General features: G+C 36.6%; 1 protein-coding gene across 4 annotated transcripts in view; it reads left to right on the top strand.

The window, feature by feature from the left end:
• Nucleotides 1–23,261, top strand: part of LOC127014998 (cytochrome b5 reductase 4) — a 37,843-nt gene extending 14,582 nt beyond the window's left edge. For 3 of the 4 annotated variants that reach the window (XM_050894691.1, XM_050894690.1, XM_050894692.1), the window contains 11 exons: nt 1,047–1,101; nt 2,703–2,760; nt 2,875–2,968; nt 4,132–4,164; nt 4,850–4,972; nt 12,648–12,788; nt 13,968–14,120; nt 14,769–14,919; nt 20,079–20,165; nt 21,589–21,753; nt 22,658–23,261. In XM_050894691.1, coding sequence (XP_050750648.1) covers nt 1,047–1,101; nt 2,703–2,760; nt 2,875–2,968; nt 4,132–4,164; nt 4,850–4,972; nt 12,648–12,788; nt 13,968–14,120; nt 14,769–14,919; nt 20,079–20,165; nt 21,589–21,753; nt 22,658–22,712 — 1,115 coding nt within the window. In that variant the 3' untranslated portion in view covers nt 22,713–23,261. Of the gene's footprint in view, nt 1–1,046; nt 1,102–2,702; nt 2,761–2,874; nt 2,969–4,131; nt 4,165–4,849; nt 4,973–12,647; nt 12,789–13,967; nt 14,121–14,768; nt 14,920–20,078; nt 20,166–21,588; nt 21,754–22,657 lie in introns of those variants that run through there. The other variant, XM_050894693.1, reaches the window with a different exon arrangement.
• Nucleotides 23,262–23,463: the final 202 nt, after the last annotated feature.

The raw sequence follows: 23,463 nt of genomic DNA, 5'->3' as shown, positions 1-23,463 counted from the left end.
GACAGATTGGATTAGACCAGAGTGGCTCTCTTTGTTTTTATCTCTTCCCACATGGTGGAGCCACTCAATTACTGTGTTTAAGCTTGTAGTCAAACTACAAAACTTACTGGCATTTAGAAGATAATTATCTAGGTAACTGAGAATTCATACGTTAATTATTTTATGCATAGCCATTTCAGGTTTGCAAGGTTTCCCTTTGAATGGGCTTGAAACCAGCACTTACCAGCTATTATCTTAGACCTCTGCCTAACTATTGTCCAGGAAAGCTCCTGCTGTTCATGTGGTGTTACAAATCATACTATATTTCAGTCTGTGCAGCTTCCTCCATCATGATTCTATATAACTTTGTGCTAAAACTGATGAAGGACTGCAGTTGCTTTTATCTGTCATCTCTGCTCAAGTTTTTGCCAAATATGTTCAGTTTCTATTAGGCCAGAGATAAGTACAGTTGACATTTTCAAAGACTGACCGACTGTTTCATGTTGTTTAATAATTAAAGTGAGTAGCTGAATTCTCTGAAAGTTCCTAGCAAAGTGCAAAGTAGAGAGATTAAGGCTGATATCTTTGCTTAACTGACTGACGTGAAATTTTGCTTGTGAATTAGGTTAGACCAAATGTCCCAAATTGAATTTGTTCATCTGAATTATATAGACAAATAGTTCTGTTAAAGGAGATGCATTCAGATAACCTTTTTTCCATGCTTCACGATCACAAAGTGTGAAAGCACAAGCTAATAAAAGATGAAACTGAGGCCAAGCTACATGTACCAGAAGGGCTGCACGCACAAGTTCTGTGGTATATGAAATTCTTAACTTCTGAAGTAGAACTTCATGTTCTAGGAGCCTGCTCTCCAAGAGGAAGTGCTGAATAAAAACAGAATTTAAAAAGTACATGGATGCTTCTGGCTGCCTGTGGAAATAAAGCCACTAAATATTGTGGAGGGGTATTTAGAACATTCAATTTAAAAAAACCAAAACATCTCTGATTATGATTTCTATTAAGCGAGCATCACAGCAAATATTTTAATGAGTCTCTGCTCTTTCTAGGTATGCTTCCTGAGAAGAAAGTACTAGGTGCTTCTGCTAAAGATTTAACTCCAAGGTAAACCTTTGTCTTTCATTGTCTGTTGAACATTCTATTTAATAATTCTGTGCAGTTCTTAGTAAATGCAGGCAACTTCTTCCATGGTTAGTTCTTGATGTTTCAGCTAAATGAGTGTATATCATTACCATCCTCTTATAAGTAGGAAAGTTGAGGTTCACGTTTAAACAACTTGCCAAAGGTCATATTGGCTGTATAGGCAGGTGATGCAAGGTTCTTGGCTTGCACTATTGGTTTCTAACACTTGCACTGCCTTGCATCATATACAAATGTATGGCTTACATTTGCAGGCTCCTCAGCCTTGCTTCTTGAGAAAACTCCTGGAAAGTGATTCCAACTGGGCTGATTACTTTTTTGACTTCAGTTAATTTGTCCATAAACGTATGAGTTGGCATGCCTTGGAAAAGTACTTCATTTCAAGCTGGAATATATTAAGATGTGATAGCTGTATTCAAGTTTCTACAGTATGCAAAGCAAAGCAGGCCCTAAAACCCCACTGTGATATGCCTGCTGTTGTCACTGAGGTATTTTTATTCCATGCCTTGAGTCGCCAAGATTCAGTTTCTCACTTTGCTTCAAAATCTCCTGTGAATGTGTAATCTCTGGGCTAGTTACATGCAGTCATATAAAATGCTGTGGCTTGTGAACAACTGGAAAGTGGCTTATCTTCTGGAGTGCTCCCCAAACCTTGCTGCCTTTCTTCCTGTGTGTATCTGGCATGTTCTGGTGTGTGACTGGAAGGTGTGCAGCCTAGAATGTGGTGGCTGTCAGGAGTGTCTGCTGGAGGGGGCATCCTCCCTCTCTGCATTCTTTTCTGGTCCAGGAATCCAAACAGTAGACGGAAGTGGTTAGGACATTGGGGAAGGAACAAGACAGTAACGTAGATGTGAGGGGTTAACTTTGTTGTGGGGACAGAGTTGACTTTCACTGGCTGGGATTGCAACCCAGCTGGAAGTCAAGTGAGAACTATAGATGTCTATGGTGGAGAGCCAGGTATGAGATTGTCATTTATGGTCCCCATGAAAACGGGTAGAGAAAGGAATAGCTTTTCTGGGATTGGGTGGGTAAGTTACTTCTTGGCAAGTGTAAGGCCATACAAACAATTAGCATTTGAAGGCTTTCTGTTTCTTACCTTACCCTGGATTTATTACAAAGTTTGGGCAGCTTGGGAACATAGGAATGTAAAATCTTGATTTGGGGAGATGAAGGGAACTGTGGTTTTGTGGTACATGTGTGGAATCTATAAGTTTGGGAGCCACCCTGGCTATTTAATACTTTTGTCTGGAGTCAAGATTTTAATCATCTTGTTAGGAAGGTTCATATACTGCAAAGAGGATGCACATGCTTTTTAAGTAAAACCAATGCCATATAATTTTAGCTACAGTGTTCTGACTATCAGCGTGCATAATTAGACTGTTGTTATTTTAATAGTCTTTTCAAAATTACTGGCTCTGGACTTACCGCTTCAAAAAATAGTAAATAATGTATTTGGCTTGTAAATTCATGAAAGAAGCTCTGCTCCAAAACTACTAGTTAAATATATTTTGGTATGCCCGAAGAAAGTATATATTTTTTTCTTCACTGTATTTTTTGTTTTACAGTTATGACTGGTTCCAAACAGATAGTTTGATCACCATTGTCATATATACTAAGCAGAAGGTAAGTGTATTTTATGAAAGGGAGAATTATAAGATCCAGTTGTGATCCAGCTTGAATTCTGGGAGAACTTTATTAAAATGTTTTGTTTTTTTTTTTTTTCCTTGCCTATGAAAGGATATGAATGCAGAGCTGGTGATAGTTGACTGTCAAGACAAACGATTAAGGGGAGAGATCATTGTGGATGACCACTCATATCTTGTAGAAGTTGGTAGGTACTGTAATTTTGCCATTGAAAGTACTGAATTTTCATTCTACTTCATTAAAAACCTCCCATCAGACCATATGCATTTTACGTATACTGATTAATATTTTATTCCTCTTTCATTAGAGATGATTGAAGTACCTCGATGTAAAGGAATTACATTGTTTATCAACTCACATCTTCATTTGTTTAGTATGTACTTAATTTTTTACACGTGGAATAAAACGTAGTAAGAAATTGATGTAAAAGTTGTGTAAAATTTTTCTTCAAGTGTGTTTTTGATGGTTATTAAAATGCCCTTATTCAAAAAGGGCAAGTGGAATGATTTAGATAAATGCAGATTGGTAGCTTTACATGAGTCATTGTTAAAAGTAATGGGAAAAATGATGTGTTTCTTGATGTTATGTATTAGGCCTGCAGAAGTCACAAGTGAAATTTCAGGGCCAGATAAAGATGCATAGGGTTCTAGGCTCATTAGTCCACTCAGTATTCCTAGCCTTAAACTATGTATTGTCTTGGTTTCAGCTGGGATAGAGTTAATTTTCTTCCTAGTAGCTGGTACAGTGCTGTGTTTTGGATTTAGTGTGAGAATAATGTTGATAACACGCTGACATTTTAGTTGATGCTAAGTAGCGCTTATCTTAAGTCAAGGATTTTCAGTTTCCCATGCTCTGCCAGTAAGCAGGTGTGCAAGAAGCTGGGAGGGAGCATAGCCAGGGCAGCTGACCCGAACTAGCCAAAGGGCTATTCCATACCATAGAATGTCATGCCCAGTCTATAAGCGGGGGGGGGGGCAGTTGGCCAGGAGGGGCAGATCACTGCTGGGGCATCAGTCAGCGGGTCGTGAGCAATTGCATTGTGCATCACTTGTCTTTTCTTGGGTTTTATTTATCTTTTTTTTTTTGTTATATTCTTTTTCATTACAATTCTTCTTCTTCTTAGTTAGTATTATATTTTATTTTACTTTAGTTATTAAACTGCCTTTATCTCAACCCATGAGTTTTACCTTTTTTTCCGATCCTCCTCCCCGTCCCACTGGGAGGGGGTGGCGGGGGAAGCAGCTGTGTGGTGCTTAGTTGCTGGCTGGGGTTAAACCATGACAGTATATATGAGGACTAGAATGTAATTTTGTTTTTGCTTTATGTGGAGTTTGTTTCTCTTTATTTCAGACTTGGATCATGCAGTTCAAGAAGACATGGCTGGTAAGTTCCGTCTCTTGCAGCACTTCTGTATCTCTTCTAATATCAGAATGTGGAACTTGAATTTATTTTTCTGACTTGTCAGATACTTTACAGTTTTGCTTACCACCAGGTTCTGACACAATCCATCAAATTAAACCATAACATTGAATATTTTTTTTTTTTTAATTGTGGCATTTGGGCCTGTGAAAGTAATAAGTTGATGGTGCTCTGATGCCTCTGAGTATGACTAAATGTTAAAATAATTAGAAGTTAGTTCTGTTGTGTATTTGTAAACTGTTCTTTGATTAGACTGGGATTTTCTTGGATTTAATTATTCATTCAAATGGCCTTGAAAAGAAAGAAAGTAGTAAATAGTGGTAGTTACCAATTTCCAGTAAATGAGGACTCTGAATTCATGAGCATTCTTTTTGACCAGATGGGCTGTGAAGCTTTTCACAATGTATTTAGTAAATAATATACATTAATTATGCATATTAAGTTAGTGCTGCTTGTTTTAAATGCACTGTAAAACATTATAAAGAGATAGCTGGAAGTACATTTAATTTGTTATTTTAATTTAACGGATTAATTCCGTGTGTCTTGAGAAATGACTAGTTCTTCTGAAATTTCATTATAATGGAGGAGTAAAATTTTTTTTTTGTACAAAATGTAACTAAAAGTAACTGTGAAACCTTTTCTCTTTTAGTAAATATTGCTGAAAAAGTTGGGAAAGTAGATATTATCTTAAAGAAAAAGGATAACATTCATTGGAAAATGCTGGGACAGCCCTTGGAGAGTCATAGTACATTTATCAAACGCATGGACAGAGGTAAGCAGTTTCATGGCCACGTTACCAGCTGTTTTAAGACATTTTGGAGCTTGTTAGTCATATTTGGTTTCTCCCAGGATTTTCTTTTTCTGTAGTCATACCTTTGTTTCTTTCAGGAATGTTGTCTGGTCTTGTTGAAAGCTGCTCAGGAATTCTCTTTGAAAGGGTTCAGCTTAGAGGTGTTTTTTTGCTTTGCTTTGGTTTGTTGGTTTGTTTTGTCCCGCAATGGAATTGGAGGTCTTCCACGCTTGTGGAAAGACTGGAAGAACCTAATAGGGGAGGAAGGTGAAGACTGCTTGAGCGTTGTTCCCTCTCGTGGCTACCTGTGTTCTTAATATCATTTCTGCCCATATGAAAACCTTAGTAGACCCTGAGGAGATAGTGCATGGACTTGTGTCAGTCATTATAGGAGTAACTGTAGCGAAGGAACAAAAACCTCCACTTCCAACTGTTACTATAGATGTAGTAACATCTTTCAACCCTGTAATGTTGTTCAGCACACTGCATCTTTGTAACTTGAACTATGATTAAATAAGGGACTTCAAGCTAAGTGTAGGTATCAAAGCCAGCTTGGAATAAGCTGATGCGTCTGCAAGAAGCAGTAGATGTTATATATGAGTTCATTTTGTGGTAACAGAATAGTATGAACTTGATGCAGCACCAAAGTGTATTACCCTGATCAGTGTGCTGCCTTTTTTTACAGCTAAATTAAAAATTTCTGCACAATTACATTATATAATATAAGCATGCTCCTGATGTTATTGCAGCTGTCCAGTTTCTCAAAAGCCTTCTTGGCCCTCTGTCTAAAAATGCTCAAAAATTGACTGTTTGATGTTAGTCTGCCTTATTATGTGTGAAAACAAAGCTGTACATTTTTAAGAGCCAATTAAATGTTGATCACCATGTTGCACACCTCTTACTGGCTCTCAGTTATGCTACGTAGGCCTTTAAAGTTGAGAGATTACTGTGGTACAAAAAGGAAGACCAACTGCATAAAAGCACATCTCTTTAGCTACCTTTAGCTTACGTAGAATGTAATTTTCCTTATGAGAGTTTCAGAAACTGTTGAGTCATCCACTTTAATATTAGATTTTTCAATATAATCCTCTGTATTTAAGGGGATACGGCCTGGACTAATATGTTGTCCACTGTCCATTGCTCATTTTCTCTCTCCTTATCACTTTTCATGATTATGGAAAACAAAATGAGAAAATAACCTGAAAGAACAAGAGGTGTAGAATATAGTGGCTTTATAGATCCTTTGCAAATGAGGAAGGTGAGGATGATTGGATGCAATTGACAAAAATCCAAATTGAGCATTAGTAACCAATGCTTCCTAGATGATTATTATACATTTTTTCTAAGAAGTCAGTCTCCAACATAGCATTTGTCCTGTTATGCAGAGAAGTGTTATAGGTATTGGATAATTTTATTATGTATCACTGACTGAGTGATCAGTTTAAATTGAATCTCCGGAAAACTTAAGTTAAAGGGCTTGCTGAGCCTGAGTTTCTTCAGTTCCCTGATTACAAAGGTGATGAATCTAGCAAATATATTGATACCTATGGCTTTTTAATCCCTACTCCAGAAAATTTTATTCTGCAGTTTTTTCATATTAAAACCCTCAAATTTAAAATTGAACATGCCAGAAGGTTTATAGAGGAAGAATGTTCAGGCCTAGATGTCTTTCCTTTATCCAACCCTGTGCTTTCAGCTCGGCCATAAAATCTATGTGTTGGAGGCTTCTGTTCACTCAGTTTAGTCTTAAGTAGCCACTCTCCGTTTCTGCTTAGAATTGTGCTCCCATACTCTAAATTGCAGAGTTTTCAATTTTGCTTCCACTTCTGTGGGAAAAAATAATGTTATGGGTGAAGAAACTCATACCTTGTGCAGCGTGAGGACGGAAATAGTAATTAACAACTCTAGGTAATGTCCTTGTCTTTATTGGGTGTGCACCTGGTTTTGTATGCAAGACTACTTTTTCTGAAGCAAAATAACTTTATTCTGGAAATAAAATAATCAAGACTTCCAGCCTGGTAAGTAATTCTGACCTCGTAAATGATTTGATGCATTTTATATATGAAGTTAAATACATCTTTGAAGAGAAGATTAGATTGTTCTTTGACAAACTGCAGAAACGCTTAGTATGAAGTGTGGTGCAGATATAGAGGTTCTCCTTAATACTACTTACACTTAAGTTTATTTTGTATGCTGGGATAGTAGTATTATCAAGGTTGTATGCATGTGGTTTGCCTATTTACCTGTGCGCACACTAGGAGCGCTTTTAACACAGGCAGAACATAATGTCAAGTACTAGTAAAGTACAAGTAAATCCTGCAGTGAGATAGCATAAATGTGTATGCTGCTGACCAGAGTCTGATTCACTATAGATACTTAGCCACTTACACTATGCCAGTGTGTAGCTGTGATGAGAGAAAGATCAGCGAGGACTATAAACAGGGCGGAGGAAGGACATACTAGCTTTGTAAATAGCTGTACTTCCATGATATATCGGTTGCTATTAAAAACCCCCAGCCATGTGTGTGCTGTAAATGATGTAAGTTACCCCTATTTCATTGAGAAGTAGAGTTCCTCAAATTTTATCATGGCTGAAAAGAGCAGGTGGAACAGCTGGCATATAAGGTATATTGGGATTTGAGTGTGAGCAGCAGAAGCAGTACCAGTGTTGAAGTAGTTCCTTGTGAGAGCTGCTTTGCTTCCAAGACCTAAACAGGCTAGCTAAAGCTATTTTGTAGCTTTATATCTGGTATTTCTATGCGGCACTATATAAAGGGTAGCACAGATGCAGTGTCTTAAATATTCTGATTTTTTTTCACTTGGATTTATGTATCTTCCACTGCTTACTCTCAGCATTACCTTTTATTTCCGATGAATATGAGAGTCTTGTTTGAAGACAGTGTGACTGATAATTTCCACTTCTTGAAAGTATCTGAAAATCTGGGAACGGATTGGAAAGTAGTTATATTATCATCTTATACCTGTTTTTTATTTATTTCATTCAGTTTTTGTGTATTCATAGTTCTTTTGGTAAGTTACTGAAACTTTCTAATAAAAGTTTCTTTTATTTTACTTGGAATGTTTCCACACTTCCAGTTTGGTGGCAAGGTTGTTCTGAGGCTGTGAATAGTAAGTGCTTATGGGAGCATTGATGTTCAGTTCCTTGGGTTTTTCTTGTCTTTGAGTTTTTCTGTAGTATTGCCTTGTGTATTGATCATTTCAAAAATTTCTGTTGTGTTTAAAGCATAGGAAGAAGGGCTGAAAACCAGGCAGGATTGACACTTGAAAACTTTACTTGATTTTTATGTTGTTATTACTTGTTCGTATGACAGCATTCATGAATGAATTTGTAAAGGGGGGTGTGTGACCACCACGCCCCCCAAGCTCCTATACTTTTAAGTTATTTAATCTTTTTCTTTTACAACAGCCAATTCTAAATTCTACAAAAAAGTGATGAAGCTCTTCTTCAGAGACAATGACATAATGCAGAGATGATACTGGAAGCCTATGATAATTTTATGCTATGAAGAAACAATTAGCATAAGTCCCTACTTTTTTCCCCTTAAGCTGGGAAAGTCATACTCCCAGATAAATTGCCTATGGACTCTCAAATTCCTGCTGAGTTTAGACTAACGTTTTGGCAGGTGTATCTGTTAGTTAATTGGGAGGAAAGAACGAAATTGTGGAATTTCTTCGAAGTTGAGGGGGATGTTTTAAAAATTTTAATGTCATTTCAGGGAACTACACTGGATCTCAGGATGTATCAGTAGATTCAGAAGAATATTCAATACTGCTTCTGCTCCTTAAGAAGTATTAAGTGCTTAGTTTTCTGGAGGAATAATTATTTGTACACAACAGTATTGCATAGAAAGCACAATTCACTATAATTAGATTGTCAGTGTAGGGAATTTGGTGACATTACTCTTAGCTAGCTATTATGAAACTGGTCATTAGAAAGCATAAACAAAAACTAATGGTCGTAGTGCCAGCATCCTGTGAAATTTAAATACAGTATTAAAAAAAGTAAGGTAGAACTTTCTCTTTTTTAAAAAAAAAACAAACAAACCACACAGTGCAGTGATAGAGTGCAGCTTTTCTCATAGATATTAAGACACAATTTTCTTGTAGGTGCCTTTTCTGGGAAATAAGATAGGGAAGCCCACTCATGAGAGGATAGGTTGTGATCACCACTGCATATCATGCTTCTATATCAAGGTGGAAGTGCAGCCAAGTCTTGGAGGTGACAGGCAAGCACTGTAATACTGTTACATAGACCTGCAGTTTATCAAAGATTGTTTAAAAAGACATCAACTGGAAAAAATGTTTAAAAATCAGTTTTTGCTGTGGAATTATTTTAAAAAAGAATTGAACTTGAATTTCAGCTACCTTTGTTCATCTTAGTTGGTAAAAACAGATCTTTTGACTTTGGTTTTTCTATATTAGTGTGCTAGTTGTTTTTGTGGGAAAACTGAATTCTGCCAAATTAAAAAAAATCAAGAGCTTCACCACTGACCACTTAAATAAAACTTCATTGTTGAGTACAAATCTGCTTATGATGTCCCTTCAAAAGACTTCTTGCTCTGAATGAGATAAGAAAACATTGCATGTACATAAAGAAGTGTTTCTGTGTATCTAAGGCTTTTATTTTTGACTTGTGGGTAGATGTACAACTGTGAATTATTTGAATTAATCACAATTTTTTACATATTTTCTGATTTCTTAGCAGCTTTAGCCAATAGAATAAGCAACTGATGTTGGGGCCGTATGTGATAATACCAAATATCTTTGTCCTGAAATTTGTTCCTACACAGTAAAAATGAAATTTAAGGGAAAAACTAAGTACTTAGCATGCCAGTTCATAAAATGTTTTAGAATGACCGTGTATATAAAAGCAGGAGCCATATGCAAGTAAAAAATGACATGTTGGGCAGGGGTGTGTGTGTGTGTATTTTTTCCCCATGGAGAATAAACTCTACTTCCTTCTGAAAGTGATTCTGAACTTCGACTCAGACCCCTGTTTTGGAAAGTAACCTAATTACCAACTTCTGCTCTCCTACAGAGTGTGCAGCTATTGGCAGTTGTGTGCAACTATTGGCAGATGCTTAGAGGGTTCAGTAAAGAATCAAGGTGATGTTGACTCTGAGGATTGAAATGAGATGTTTCATGCAGTGGTTTTAGTCCACGTCAAGTGGAAGATCGTAGACTTTTTTTTTTTGTTGGAAGTAATAGAAGGGAGCAGGATGCTGATGCAGCACTTAAGGTGTATAAGCCAGACTTATGCTGTGACAATGTGCTGTTTGCTGTGTAACCAGGGAAAGTTTAGAAGGCATTGATTCAGTGGAAACTTTATTTTGGGAAGGGAGGGAAACCATCTGGGAAGAGCATGGCTGACCTCTTTGGATAATAGGAGCTAGCTTGTGAAATCAAGTAATTAACTGAAGCATTGGAGGGTACTTATAAATTGATGGTCGGCATTAAGGGTTCGTGGTTGTTTTAACTCCAAGACTGGGCTGCTGCCAGGAGTGACAGGCAGCCACCTTCCTTTAGCTGTGTGGTCTAATCTTCATTATGTTGGCACTAACTGTACTTGAGGCTCCATAATCAAATAACCTGAACAAAATAAGGATTAACTTTCACCTGGCTGACAGACACTGTTGGGTGGTACATGCTTGCTGGGGGTGGGGTGGAACTCCCCTGCAAGAGATGGAGGGGCAGTGGAGGGATGCGACTTTTATACTTTGAAACTCTGTATCCCAAGCAACAGGCTAAGGTTGCTGCCATAGCATTACTAGGATTATGGCTAACAAGTAAGAAGAAATAGGAATTGTCACTGAAGTCGTATCATTGAAGAAAAGCAAGAAATATCATTCAAGGAAAAATTCTTAAATTAAAAGAATTTCGTAACGAGGAATAACACAGTAGGCAGAAAGGATGATACTCTCCAGAAGGTATCATTATCTGTGCAGCAATTTTGTTAGTAAAACTCATTTCATATGCGTATGAATCAAGGTGCTGTAGTTTTTGATTCCAGCAGAGGAGGAAGTTCACTTTAGAAGGGGACGTCTCTAGCCTGTGATTGTATAGGGTTTAGATGGCAAGGTTTTGGTAGCAGGGGCGCTGCATGGGTAGCTCCTCTGAGAAGAGATCAGGAGCTGTGACGCTGACACTCGATGTCTGCAGAAAGTTTCATCAAACCTAACATCCTCCCTAATTGCTTTCTCTACTTTGAAAATTAGGAATTGCTACTGGGCACTTGCATCATGCTTCAAAATTGAGAGCGCTGTGGCTTTTGCTTATGTATAGTAGCAAATCATATGTCTTTGGCATCTGACAGTTAACATGGCTTCAGGGGTTGCTGAAAGCAACAGTTCTCCTTCAGCTTGTTACTAGAGGCTGGTGTTCTCTTGTTGAAAGGCTTTTCTTCATTGCCAGTTGTTTTTCCTTGTGGCTCCAGAGTTTATTGGGACCATTAATAATAAACTAATTTTATTTAATATAGCAAAAAGGATAATGTAAAGTAGGAGTTTGCTTAGACCTAGACAGGTCTCTGTTTTCAAAAATCAGATTGAGTGAATTGGGACAAAAGTTCTGTATGGCAAGTTAAGAAGAAAAAGGGGGAGGTAAAGGTTAGTTTGTTACATGTGGAAAAGGTTGGAATTTGTCAGGTTGGAAAGGTCAGAAAATTGTCAGGAAACAGTGAATCAGTTGATAATCAGTTTTTTAACTTCTCTCTCCACTCACAACGAGTGAGAGTTGTTCCCCTTCTTGCATAGTGATTTTTTTTTCCTTTTCTTTTTTTTTTTTTTTAATGCTTTGGTTTTTTCAGTTACCTTCTGCCTGGCATTTGGTTGATGCACAGGTTGAAAAGCACTATTTGAAACGTATGTCCTTGCCTCCAAAACAGCTGTATCAACAAAAATTTGTGCTGTACATATGACCTTGTAGTTGATTTAAGTAAGCATATGAACATATAACTGGAGTTCATAATTTCTAGTTAGCCAAAAGGCACCAATTCATGTCTAAAATATTTATTGATAATGCTGAGGTGTACGTTGCCTACGTAGGCACAGATGTTAGTTTTATTTTATGTTGTGTGTAAGCATTTAAGTATTGGTATTGTGTACGTGAAAAATTGTGCAAAGCTGCATCAGAAATACTCGTCGTGCTAATAGCAGTGGAAGTGCAACAGCGCGGGGTGGTCAGCCCAGTAAATATGCGGGATGGTGGCTGGGTTTAGATAGTCTGTTACTGAGGATTGTGGTGCTGTGCCTTGCTTACATTTCATTTGCATTACCCAAACTGGTTTTAGTCTGCATATATGTATTCATGCTGTAGTCATATGGTGAATTTCGTGCAGGTGCAGTGTAGTACAGGGGGTTCTGCTTTCTGCTAGTGTTTGGTGTTTTTCTACTTCTTCCCAGTCAATGCTGATAACTCACAGATTCAATCTGTTATGAGCCTAATGTAAGGCTATAAATGAGTCCTTAGCCCAAAATTAGAAAAATAATTATAAGTAATTATACAAGAAGCATCTGTTTATAGTCTTTTTATAACTGTATATAGTGAAATACATACCTTTCTCTGTCTCTTATTAAAAAATGTATAAGAATAGAAGGACAGATTGAGACTTAAGTAACAAGTAAAACCATGTTTTTAGGACTGTTCTACAGAAAATGCAAGTTGGTTTCTAAGACGGAAGTTACCCACGACACCAAGCTCTTGTGCTTAATGTTGCCTAAGAGCACACATCTCTGTGTTCCCACTGGACAACATGTTTACCTCAAACAAATCATTGCAGGTAAGAAAAATTGAGAATGTAGCCATGGATATATTAACATAAATCCCTTTTCATAGTCTTGGGAGAATGCCAAGTCCATGGCCACTAATTCCCTCGTAGTTAGAAAGCCTCTGCTTCCAGGATCACAATCAGTGCTTAATAATGAACTGACTAGATTAATATTGCTGGAAAGCTAACTATCGAGGTGGCTGGCATTTACTGTTGACCTTATCGGCTCTTCTTTCAACTCTCCCTTTAAAACATTCTCTCTACTGAAAGTAGTGCTGTTCATCTTTGAAGGGGGGGAAGCTCATTGTGTATGTGTTATGTATGATTACTCAGTTCCTTTTAGTTTACAGCTTTTTTCGCATGCGGAGGGTAATGTTGCAATTTTGTGGGTGGTTTTTTTTCTTCTGAGGGATTATAGCAGTCATGGTAACACCACTTTACACTCTAGTTGCACGATATTAATGATAACATGAGGTTGTGAGAGGAATGCATCTTGAAAAGCATTTTTTAAGTGCTATTCTTCAAAATTTTGTAAAAGGCAAACCTAAAAAAATAAAATCGGAGGTCAAAGAAATACACATTTTATTTTTTTAAGGATACTTTTAAAAATTTGCATATTAGTGGTTATGCTGGTCACTGTACTTGCATTGCACTATGCATGGTAGAGAGACTTCTCAGAAAAAATTTAAATATCCTTTAATGGCGAACTGTTTTGTCCTCCTCTTCCCTACCTAATTCTGTGCTGGTGTCCAACTCTTGCAGTCTTTCTAGCATACAACAGCTTTTTGAAATGATAGTGGAAGAAAATATAATCATGCAGTACTAAAAATCTGCTATTTCAATTTAGAAGAAATCAAGCTGTGGTACTTGAAATTAAATGCAAATGTTTAGATTTTCATGTTCTTTGGGGACGACTCTAGATCTTCCAGTGTTTTGAATTGCTAAGTAGTGTAGAAATAACATACTGTACAGTGGCTTGAAGATTTTAATTGGAAGTGGAAGGCTACTGCAATAAGAAATGGTGCAAGGGAAAGTAACATACTTGCATAAAAGCATGCAATGGTGTTATTTTTATGGGATATACAGATTATTTGTTTACTGTTTGTTTACTTTGGTATTTGTTTGCAGTAAATTTGCTGGATGTAGAGTACTTTTCATATTATTTCAGCTATCTTTTTGTCTTCTGTCTAGGGACAGAGGTAGTAAAACCATACACACCTGTATTGCCTTTTTTGCCACTGGATTTCAAAGAACCATCTCGCCATGATGGTGCACATATATATTTAATGATTAAAATTTATTCCTCTGGACTGTTCACACAGGCACTTGACCACCTACAAATTGGTAAGTACATGTTGGGGTTTTTTGTGTTTGGTTTTGCAGCAATTGCTTTATCTTTTCAGATTCACTGTCTGGGTATTGTGAAGTTCCTACCTACTTATACATCAGGACATACTTATAACTTTTTTTTTTAAACCTTATTCTCCATGCCCTAAATGTACAGGCTTATCCTCACTGTAACTAGGAGTTGCCCATTACATAAAGCTCTCCTGACTGATCTTACAAATGTGTTCATGTTTAACTGTTCAGATATGTCAACTGTATCACACATTATAGTTGTTCACTTTGTATATACTCTTAGAACAACTTCTTGTACTTTCGAATAAACAAAGCTAGGTCTATTTTATTACACTTAAGATGCACTTCCTTTTCTGTTTCAGATAGAGAGGTAGATTTTTAACACTGACTTCGCAAGTGTTTGTGTACTCATACAGTGTAAAATCCATCAAGACAAGATACTTTAATTGAACGTCTGTTCTTTTAACCAGAATGATCCTTGTGTGAAATGTATAGTACCTTTCTGAAATGAACCCCAATACTACAAAGATGAAGGCAATATGAAAGGGCCTTTAAAAAAATCAGAATACTAATTGGCTTGTTTTCATCTCATTAACATTACCATTCTATTTTTTTTTTTTTTTTTTCATAAAGGAGACTATATTTCTGTCAGCAATCCTGAAGGTAACTTCAAGAAGTCACAGGTTCAAACTTCAGAAGATCTCTTTTTATTGGCAGCAGGCACAGGCTTCACACCAATGGTTAAACTGCTGAATTTTGCTCTGACTGAAGTTACTTGCCTCCGGTATGTATGTTTCTTATGATTTAACCCCAAGCTAGAGTAATCCATAGGAAGGATGAAATGTAATGGGCAAGCCTCAGTGTTAATAAAACAATTAACAAAATAAAATGGTATGAAAGCATTTTTCTTCAACTTATGCCAAAAGCTGGCATACTTTAGGGAAGAATCTGTCAGAATCTTAGGGAACTTACACATATTTGGTTATTGGCTACCGTCAACAAAATGGACTGATTTGCATTTTGGATTTTAGTTGTTATACAAATGAGCTCACCAAGTAGAAAATCTGAGGGGGTTTTTTGGTGGTGTTTTTTTGTTTTGTTTTGTTTTTTTTAAACTAGCTTTGCATTTGAGTGCCTTTTCTTAGTATTGAAATATTTCAATGTAGACATTGTTTTTTGGACTGAGGAGGTTTACAACTGTTTAGTTACGGCTTCTCTTTAATCTATTAGAATAGCTAGCATAGTTTTATATTGTTTTCACCTGCTAAGCAACAGTAACACATTTTTACCAGATGAGTTCCAGTTTTCACATAAGTGCGACTTAAGTAAGCATAGCATTAACTATATTCAAATGCATAAAAAGGTGTGTATTGCACATGCACTCTGTACTCCACTTGTAAAATCTACAGAAGGAAGCATTAGTTGTTCTTGGTCAAGTGAACAGGTTGTTTTGGCCTCTTATGTCCTTCAGAACCCCAGAACTAGTACTTCTGCTTGATGCGATTGTCCATTTACAATTGTAAGAGAGTATACAATAGCTCAACTTTAAAAGGAAATGCAAAAAGTTACTGTAGGGGCATACTTTGATAGAGGTGAGGTGTGCTTGCATTGCTTTTAGCAAAAATCTTCCTGTAGAATCACATCTTGCAGAATTTCTTAGCAGATTACATTTTTGTCAATGTGAAGTATTGTAATTTGGGAGAGTACAAAAATGAAAAATATACCTGAACTATATTTTCTTTAAAGCTGTTGCAGAGAGGACAGTTCAACAGACTTGCTACTGTTTTCCTGTACCTTTGAATTTGGACTCTTGTAATGGAGATTAATTTCTAATACTGAGTTTTATTCAATATAAGCACAGGATGTTTTGGTTCATTATGTCTTTATGAAGCACATTTTGAAACAACATAGAGAGATCAGTTGGACACTAGTCTTCATAGTAAAGCTAAAAAGGATGACATGTACTGCAGAAATCTGTTTCTAGAAAAAAAATCTAAGCCTAAACATTATTCTTGTATTGTTTGTTGTTCAGCAATTACATATAATCCTATTTTGTGAGCAGAGAGACTGTGTACTGTTTGGCTCTTCCAAAGCGTCCTGTATTGTCAGTAGTGACTAGCAAGTGGCTGGCTGGCTTTGTGAATCCAAAAGATAAATCTATCATCTGACAAAATACTTGGGAAGCACTACTAACTGAATTTGGAATAAATTTATTTTTTTTCTTCTTAAGGGGAAAACTAGTATGTCAGGTAAGGGTAGTTGTGATAATATGAAAGCAAAACTGAGGACGGCATAGTAAAAGATGCAAATCTTGACATTTTGTCCATAACCAGAATACACAGAGTAGATAACATGAGTGAAAGACTACTACTGCACAAGATAGTGTTTGTATCTACTCTGTCCTTGAAAGATGGCCAGTGTGGCTTATTTTAACTCTCTTCAGGACAATTTCTTGTGGGAACTTAATGCTCACAGTTAGCTTAGGATGCAGCAGCATCTGTTTTCTTACTAGTCGAAGTAAATTAATTTTTCCTTCTTGCCGTGGAGGCTTGTTAGGCACTGGAATGACTTGATCTGGTACAGGTTCTGTTTATATGCACATACTTAAAGCTTCGTTCTTCTGACTGCTCTAGGCAACTTAGTTTCTTGGCCTTATATTTGCTCTTTAACCCTCACTTTCTCTTTTGGGAAAATATTACAAGAGTGTCTTTAATATGTGTGTGTGTGTATGTATTTGTATATACTATTTATATACATGAGATTATATGTATATATAAACAATATAAATATAATTTGCATAAAATTCTCTTTCTGTGAAAAGTAACGATGGCCGTAAACTTGGATTGCACACGCTAGAACACAAATTGCAGAAAATTGAGGAAGGATCTGAATAATGACCGACTTGTCACCTGAGGGTGCAGAAGCAGCCTCTGTCTGTAGTGCTGGGCGAGTGCTGCTGAACCTCTGGGGCTGCACTGTGAACGCTGGAGAATCTGCGGCTTCCCTAGGCAGCATTTGCTGTGATGTAACGGGCTTGGATCATTGGATTTCCATTCTTATTGTCTAGCGAAAGTCTGCCTATTATCTTTTAAGTCTGTTATTTCTTGCCTACCGTAAATGTGGAAAACAATTTGTTCTTTTCCTGTCTGCAGTATTCTTTTGTGCATGAAGTCATAATGCTCTTCCTTCAGCCTTGTTTCTTCTCTTACAGGCCAAATTGTATTTGGCCAAAGTATTAATTTAAAAAGAATATCGGTCCTCTATGCTGTTTTTTCCTTTTTAAGATGAGATTTTTGCTCCTTTTTACTGGTGGTGTATAACTGCAATCAGGTGGATACGTTTCTTAAAGAAGATTGAGGCACAAAGGCACTAAACACTAGGTAGAGGGCTAACGCTCTTCTCAAGTAAGTATAGGATGCTTGTAGTCTATTCTTGATTCTCCTTGATAGTTGTATCTTGCTTTGTCTCCAGCTTTTCATTCCTAAATTACCACTCTGTTCTCATACTCACTTTTAATATAGTGTCCCGCTTTCATCATCATTCTTGTTTTGAAGGTGATTTTGTAACTTTTTCTACCTCCTCGCCTTCCTCTGTGTTCAAATCCTCTAAGGATCTCTTTAACTCCTCTCTTTGTACAGCTTTCCATAGGACCTTGCATACCAGTTTTTTTGAGTTTATTAAAAATTTACATCCCTTGAAGTAGTTTCTAGTATGTTAGATTCTCCCTATTTCCTTCCAAAGGGCTGATGAAGTTTCTCATTTGTTATCTAAACTTCTGTCGTCATTCTCTCAACGAGCTCTTCTGTACGGGTGGTGATCATATCTAAATCTCCACTTCTTCCTTTTAGCTGTTTTGTCTCTCATTTCTAGCAAAACTGTTACCAGTTCATTCCAAGTTTGGGGGTTTTCTGTTCTCTTTATAGTGCTGAGTACTGAGCAGTACTGCAGCAGTTGTATCTGTCTACACTGGGGAGTATCAGTAAGGGTGTCTCAAAGCATTATTCTCCAAATAACCAATTTCTACCTTTGTGCCCAATGAACAAAATGCATGGCTTTCCTATGCACTTTTTATTGACTTTTTTCCCCACCTTAGTAACACTTGATGCTGTGGTGCACCATGCCAGCTTTGACAGCACTACATTTTTGAAGTGAGCTTTATTTTCCATGTTTTCAGGGAAGTGGGCCCTGGGAAGGTAACTGTAAGGAACCTAGATTTTTGGCACATGCTAGCTTCTGAATAAGATGATTTTAGTACTTAAAGATGCAGCATAGCTGATTTGGGGCTGTTTTGTTCTATACCAGGCAAGTTTTCCAAAGCCTGTATATTGTAACTTAATTTGCGTTGTAATGCATCTGGAACTTCTTTCTCTCAATAACACTGCTGATGGTGTGTGTTATATACAACAGTCATACCTCAGTTTTATATTTTGGCAGCAGAAAATGAGCGTGCTTCTCATATGTAGAAGATGATCTGTCTTTGGCATCTGATGTAGCTTGTAAGACATTTCCTTGTATCTTGAAGTGCTAGCAAACTGCAAAGGGGGAAGAGGTTAGAAGTCAGAAAAATGTGGTATCTTCAGAATGGGAGAATATAGGCTTTTAAATTGCAGTTGAAGAACAGCTGGAGATCATGAACTCTTCTTAGAAGCCCCAGCATATGTGATGTGTATGCGTGAAAGATGGCTCTCTGCAAGGTACAGAGGAGGAGGTGATGGGAATTAATAGTTTCAGCGCAGCATTATACAAACATACTGTGTCTAGCACTAGTCTCTTAGAAGCAAGGTCGGCCGCATGTAAAAGGGACACTGGGTAGTGGAGTGCCATGGTATGGAACTGGAATTGCAGGGCTGTGTGGTGTGCAGGACCAGCAGGCTTAGCTGACAGGTACCCATGTGGTTCTGCGTGTGTTTCTGTGCCACGTATCCCGGTGCTCTGGCTTCCTGCAAGTAGGGCACTGAACTTACTGCTGCTGGCACCACAGCAACACGCTCTCTCTGCTCGGAGCTGTGCCTGAGTAGGAAAAACAACAGTCACTTAAAGCCCTGTGGGGTGCAGTTGAGGAATTGCTTGCATTTAACAGCACATCATCTGTCTTATATCAGTTGTCCCCAGGGTATTAGTCTGTCATTAGCAATAAAGGAGAAATCAGGTTTATGTGGCTTCATCAAATGGTAAATTCCGTTCTGTAAAGTCAGTCTTTTTGTGTTTTACCTCCACTGTAGCATAAAAATCTGAAGAGATGATAGCACTGACCTTAATGACAGAGAATTTATTTTTTATGTGACCTATCTGGCAAATACAACACTTGTAAACAGTAGCTTTCCAGGTAAATAGATTTTATAAATCAACAAATAAAGTAGGAATAAGATAACGTGGTACAGAGCTGTAGTTTCCTCTGTTATGAGTTAATTTTCTCTTACTACTGTGTGTTTAGATTCCATCTTTATGAAATTAATATTGACATAACCTTCTTGAAATTTCAGTTTCACCCGTACAAGCTGGTGTATGTAATATTAAAAAAGTGTACAGAGTTCATATACCAGCTATTAATTCAGTTAGTAGTGCTCAAACAATATTGAGAAACCACTAGATAAAACTTGACAAGCTATACTGTAATTTCAGTCAGGTCTTAGTAACTTCAAGAGACTTTATTTTTCTTAGGACAGCAGTTCCTGAACTAGAGGTTGCAACCGCAGACAGGGTTATGACATTTAGAAGAGAGGTCACAAGTCCAACAGACTTTCAGGTACAGCAAGAAAGAAACTATATTGGGTTAGTGGCAAAAAGATTTGAGGATTGCAGAGTTGCAAAAAAAAAAAACCAAACAAAAAATGTAAGTAAAAGGCTTCTGTATAATGCAGTAAGTTCTGATTCTTCAACATGTGTTTCAAATACGGAAACAATCTGCAGTTAAATTTTTTTTTTATTTTTTTTTTTTTTAAGGACAGTGAGGCTGATCTTCTTCAACAAAACAGAAGATGACATGCTTTGGAGAAACCAACTAGAGCAATTAGCTCTTAAAGATGAAAGGTATTTAAAAGTCTTGTGGAGAACAACTTGTACCACCCCAGTGTATAGGAGAACAAGTCTTGGGGCTTAGACTAACTGTACAGCTTTGGCACAAAGACAGATCCTGATTCTGGAAACTCATAGCTAAGAATGTAATGAGACCTAGGGAGTGGAAGGAGATGTGCTTATATTGGTCACAGGTGCATAGCAGTAGGCTATGTCATTATGTTCTGTAGGTCCCATAGGAAGCCAGGGATTTGATTTGACAGTGTTTAGTAGATGTTTATTGGAGATGATATGTTAGATGAGATGATTGTTAAGACTGAGAAGCTTTTTGAAGGTGAAGAAAATTAGCCTTAGCAATAGAAAATACAGATAGGCAAAGAGAAGTACAGAAGCGATAGAGAAGGATAGTGTACCCTGGGAGCAACATTCTGAATTTAGAGAAGTCTTGAAAAGTCTCTTTGGTGTCAATTAGTTGAGAAAATGTTTATCTAGAAATTCAAAGTTTAAATTAGGCCCGTTACTTTGATTTTTACTTACTGTCTAATTGTTGCATTTTTTTTCCTTAATTACAATGTAATTGCAGATTAAAATGCACTAGTGCACATGTAACGTCAACTTAGTTTAGCAGGCCATAGTTCTGTCAGGAGACCTAGGAATTTTGCCTTTTAATTTCAGTTAAAGGTTGCCTTTTAATTTCAGTAGCCTTGCTTTTATCACTAGATAAATTGTCACTGCCTAGATTTTACATGATAGAAGTACATTTTGTTTGTGCTTACTTAATTCTTAGTTGAAATGGTATGAACAAATTAATTTCACTTGTTCCTTCACAACATTGAAGTGAAAAATCAATATTATTTCATAACCTGGTGATGTCTGGCACGTTCAAAGCTTCAGAGTCTAGACATTGTGCAAATTTACAGTAAAAACCCTTTCTCCCTTTCAATAGGAGCCTCAGACACACAAGTGCTTGTTTTTTACTCAATAACTACTCTGTTAGTGAGTTTTTGAAACCAGTTATAGTATTTTCTCATTAATGAAATTGTACTGACATTTTCACAAGTTTGGCTAAGCATTCTTATTTTACTACGTGTGTATTGAGCTACACCAACATTTGTGTAAGTGAATAACAGAACAGTAAAATCTGTGCTTTAGTACCTTAATTAGTACCAGCTGTTTTTGTTTGTAAGGTGAAATATACAGCTAAAATTTTTAAGATTGAAAGATTGGGTTAAATAATTAAATACACAACACTAGAGGTGATTTGATTGACTTGACTGGTAGGAACAACTAAATGTCTGTGAGATCTGATAGTGTGTAGTGGGAGCTGAGCAGAACAGGGAAGTAATCATAGGAAACATCAGTGTCTTGGTCACTAGCATTTTATGTAGCAGATTTCTAATCAGAGGCAATATTTATGAAATATTCTTCTGCTTACCAGGTTTGAGGTTCAATTCATTCTTTCACAGCCAACAAAGGACTGGGTGGGTAAACAGGGGAAGATTTCTTCATCTCTTCTGTCTGAGTTTGTGAACAGAAGCAGAAAAGACTCCAAAGTGCTTATCTGCATCTGTGGTCCAACACCTTTTACAGAACAAGGAGTACAGTGAGTATTTTAAATGATGAACTAGAGAACAAGGAATTTTTACATATTTGATCACCTAACCAGCTATAGTGTTTTGACTTGGTAGTCTTTCAAAAACGGCTTTACGTTTTCTGCTTTGCAAGAAAACTGTTTAAATTAAAAAAAAAAAAAAAATAATTTTTTTTAGAACACCTGGCATCATACTTGAGGAGTATATTTAGTGTGTAGCTAAGTAAATATCAGCAATATGTAAATTTCATGAGCTCTAGTAAGTTGTCCAAAACTTTCTAAGAGCATCTCTTTAAGAACGACCTTTTTTCCCTAAGGTTTTAAATGCTGCTTTTAATTTGATGTTCATAGAAAAGTTACTATAATAGGAAATAAGCTTTCTGTGTTGGTGTTAGCTTGACAAATTAAGTTATAAAAAGTAAAATTCAAAGCATTTGTTCTATCACAAGCACTTCTCTTTTTTTAATGCATTTATTTATGTCTGTACCTAATACTTTCCTTATTTTATATGCCATATATTTAAAGATAAAAGGCCCTCTAACTTTCTCTTGCCCAGCTTCAAAATATTGAACCAATATGGACATCACTTGCATTTCTGCAGCCCTGCTGAAGTCAGGTGCATGGATCTAATGGAGAGTGGAATTGGCCAATAATTATGCTACCTCTTGAGAAATCTGAGATAATTCAAATGATATCTGTATTTATTTTTAGAATTTTTTTCAGTATCCTAAAAGATCACGTAGTACATATGAGCTCCTGGGCATTAATTGTTTTCTAATTATATTTGCAAAGGTAAACTTCATTGTGCATGTCTGAATAAAAACAATATAGGGTGCTGAAATTATGCTTCAGCTGTATCTGTGGTGGGTTTTGGGTTCCAAATATTAATATTACCAACTTGATTTCTGACTTTCAGATATCTGAAGGATCTTGGATACTCCCAAGAAGAGATACATGCTTTTACTGCATAAATCCATATGAGGATATCAATGTTTGTTTGTATAATTCAGTCTTATTTATTTATCTTCATGAATTTAAATAAGTGAGAAGCAATTTTGTAAGACTTGAAATTTCACTCTTGGTACCAAACTGTTTCTTGGAAGAAATGTATCTTTGAAAAAATTTTATACTGTGTTTTATCTTGTTTTTGTAAATATTTTTGCTAATACTTAAGTCATCCAGGGTATTAATTTATTGTAGAGGCAAGCAAAAATGTATACATTATGTAAGATATTTCATGTTGTTCGTTCATGAGAATTCTTAAGTTTATGACAAGCACTGGTTTAGGTTTTGACTTGAAAAAGCTTATTATTTGTTACTGTAAAAAGTCTTAAGAGCAATACTATCTGAAATTAAATATTGCACTGTAACTCAGGTAACCGGTCATTGAAAAATACTCTTTTTCATCTGATACCTCTATTTGACTTGCAAGTGATCCAGATAGATTTTTGGCTTTGTAAACAACGAATAAAAGTACCTTTGGTAAATATAAAATTTACATCAAATAATAAAAAAATAATAATTTTACATTACTTTATGCATTTTTGTAAATTTTTTGTATTTTCAGTTCATAATGTCAAATAGAAAGGTTTGCACAAGCTTAGGACACCAGCTGAGAACTCAGAACTAGAGGCACAGAGTCTTGGTCTCCCACAAAACTTTCTGTGTGACCTCAGTGATATCAGGCATCCCTTGTCATGAGACATTCTGAGGGTAAAAACA

This window comes from Gymnogyps californianus, chromosome 3, assembly GCF_018139145.2.
Source record: "Gymnogyps californianus isolate 813 chromosome 3, ASM1813914v2, whole genome shotgun sequence".
Lineage (NCBI taxonomy): Eukaryota > Metazoa > Chordata > Aves > Accipitriformes > Cathartidae > Gymnogyps > Gymnogyps californianus.
Note: the sequence above shows the minus strand (reverse complement) of the source record. Positions and strands in the feature narration are given on the sequence as shown.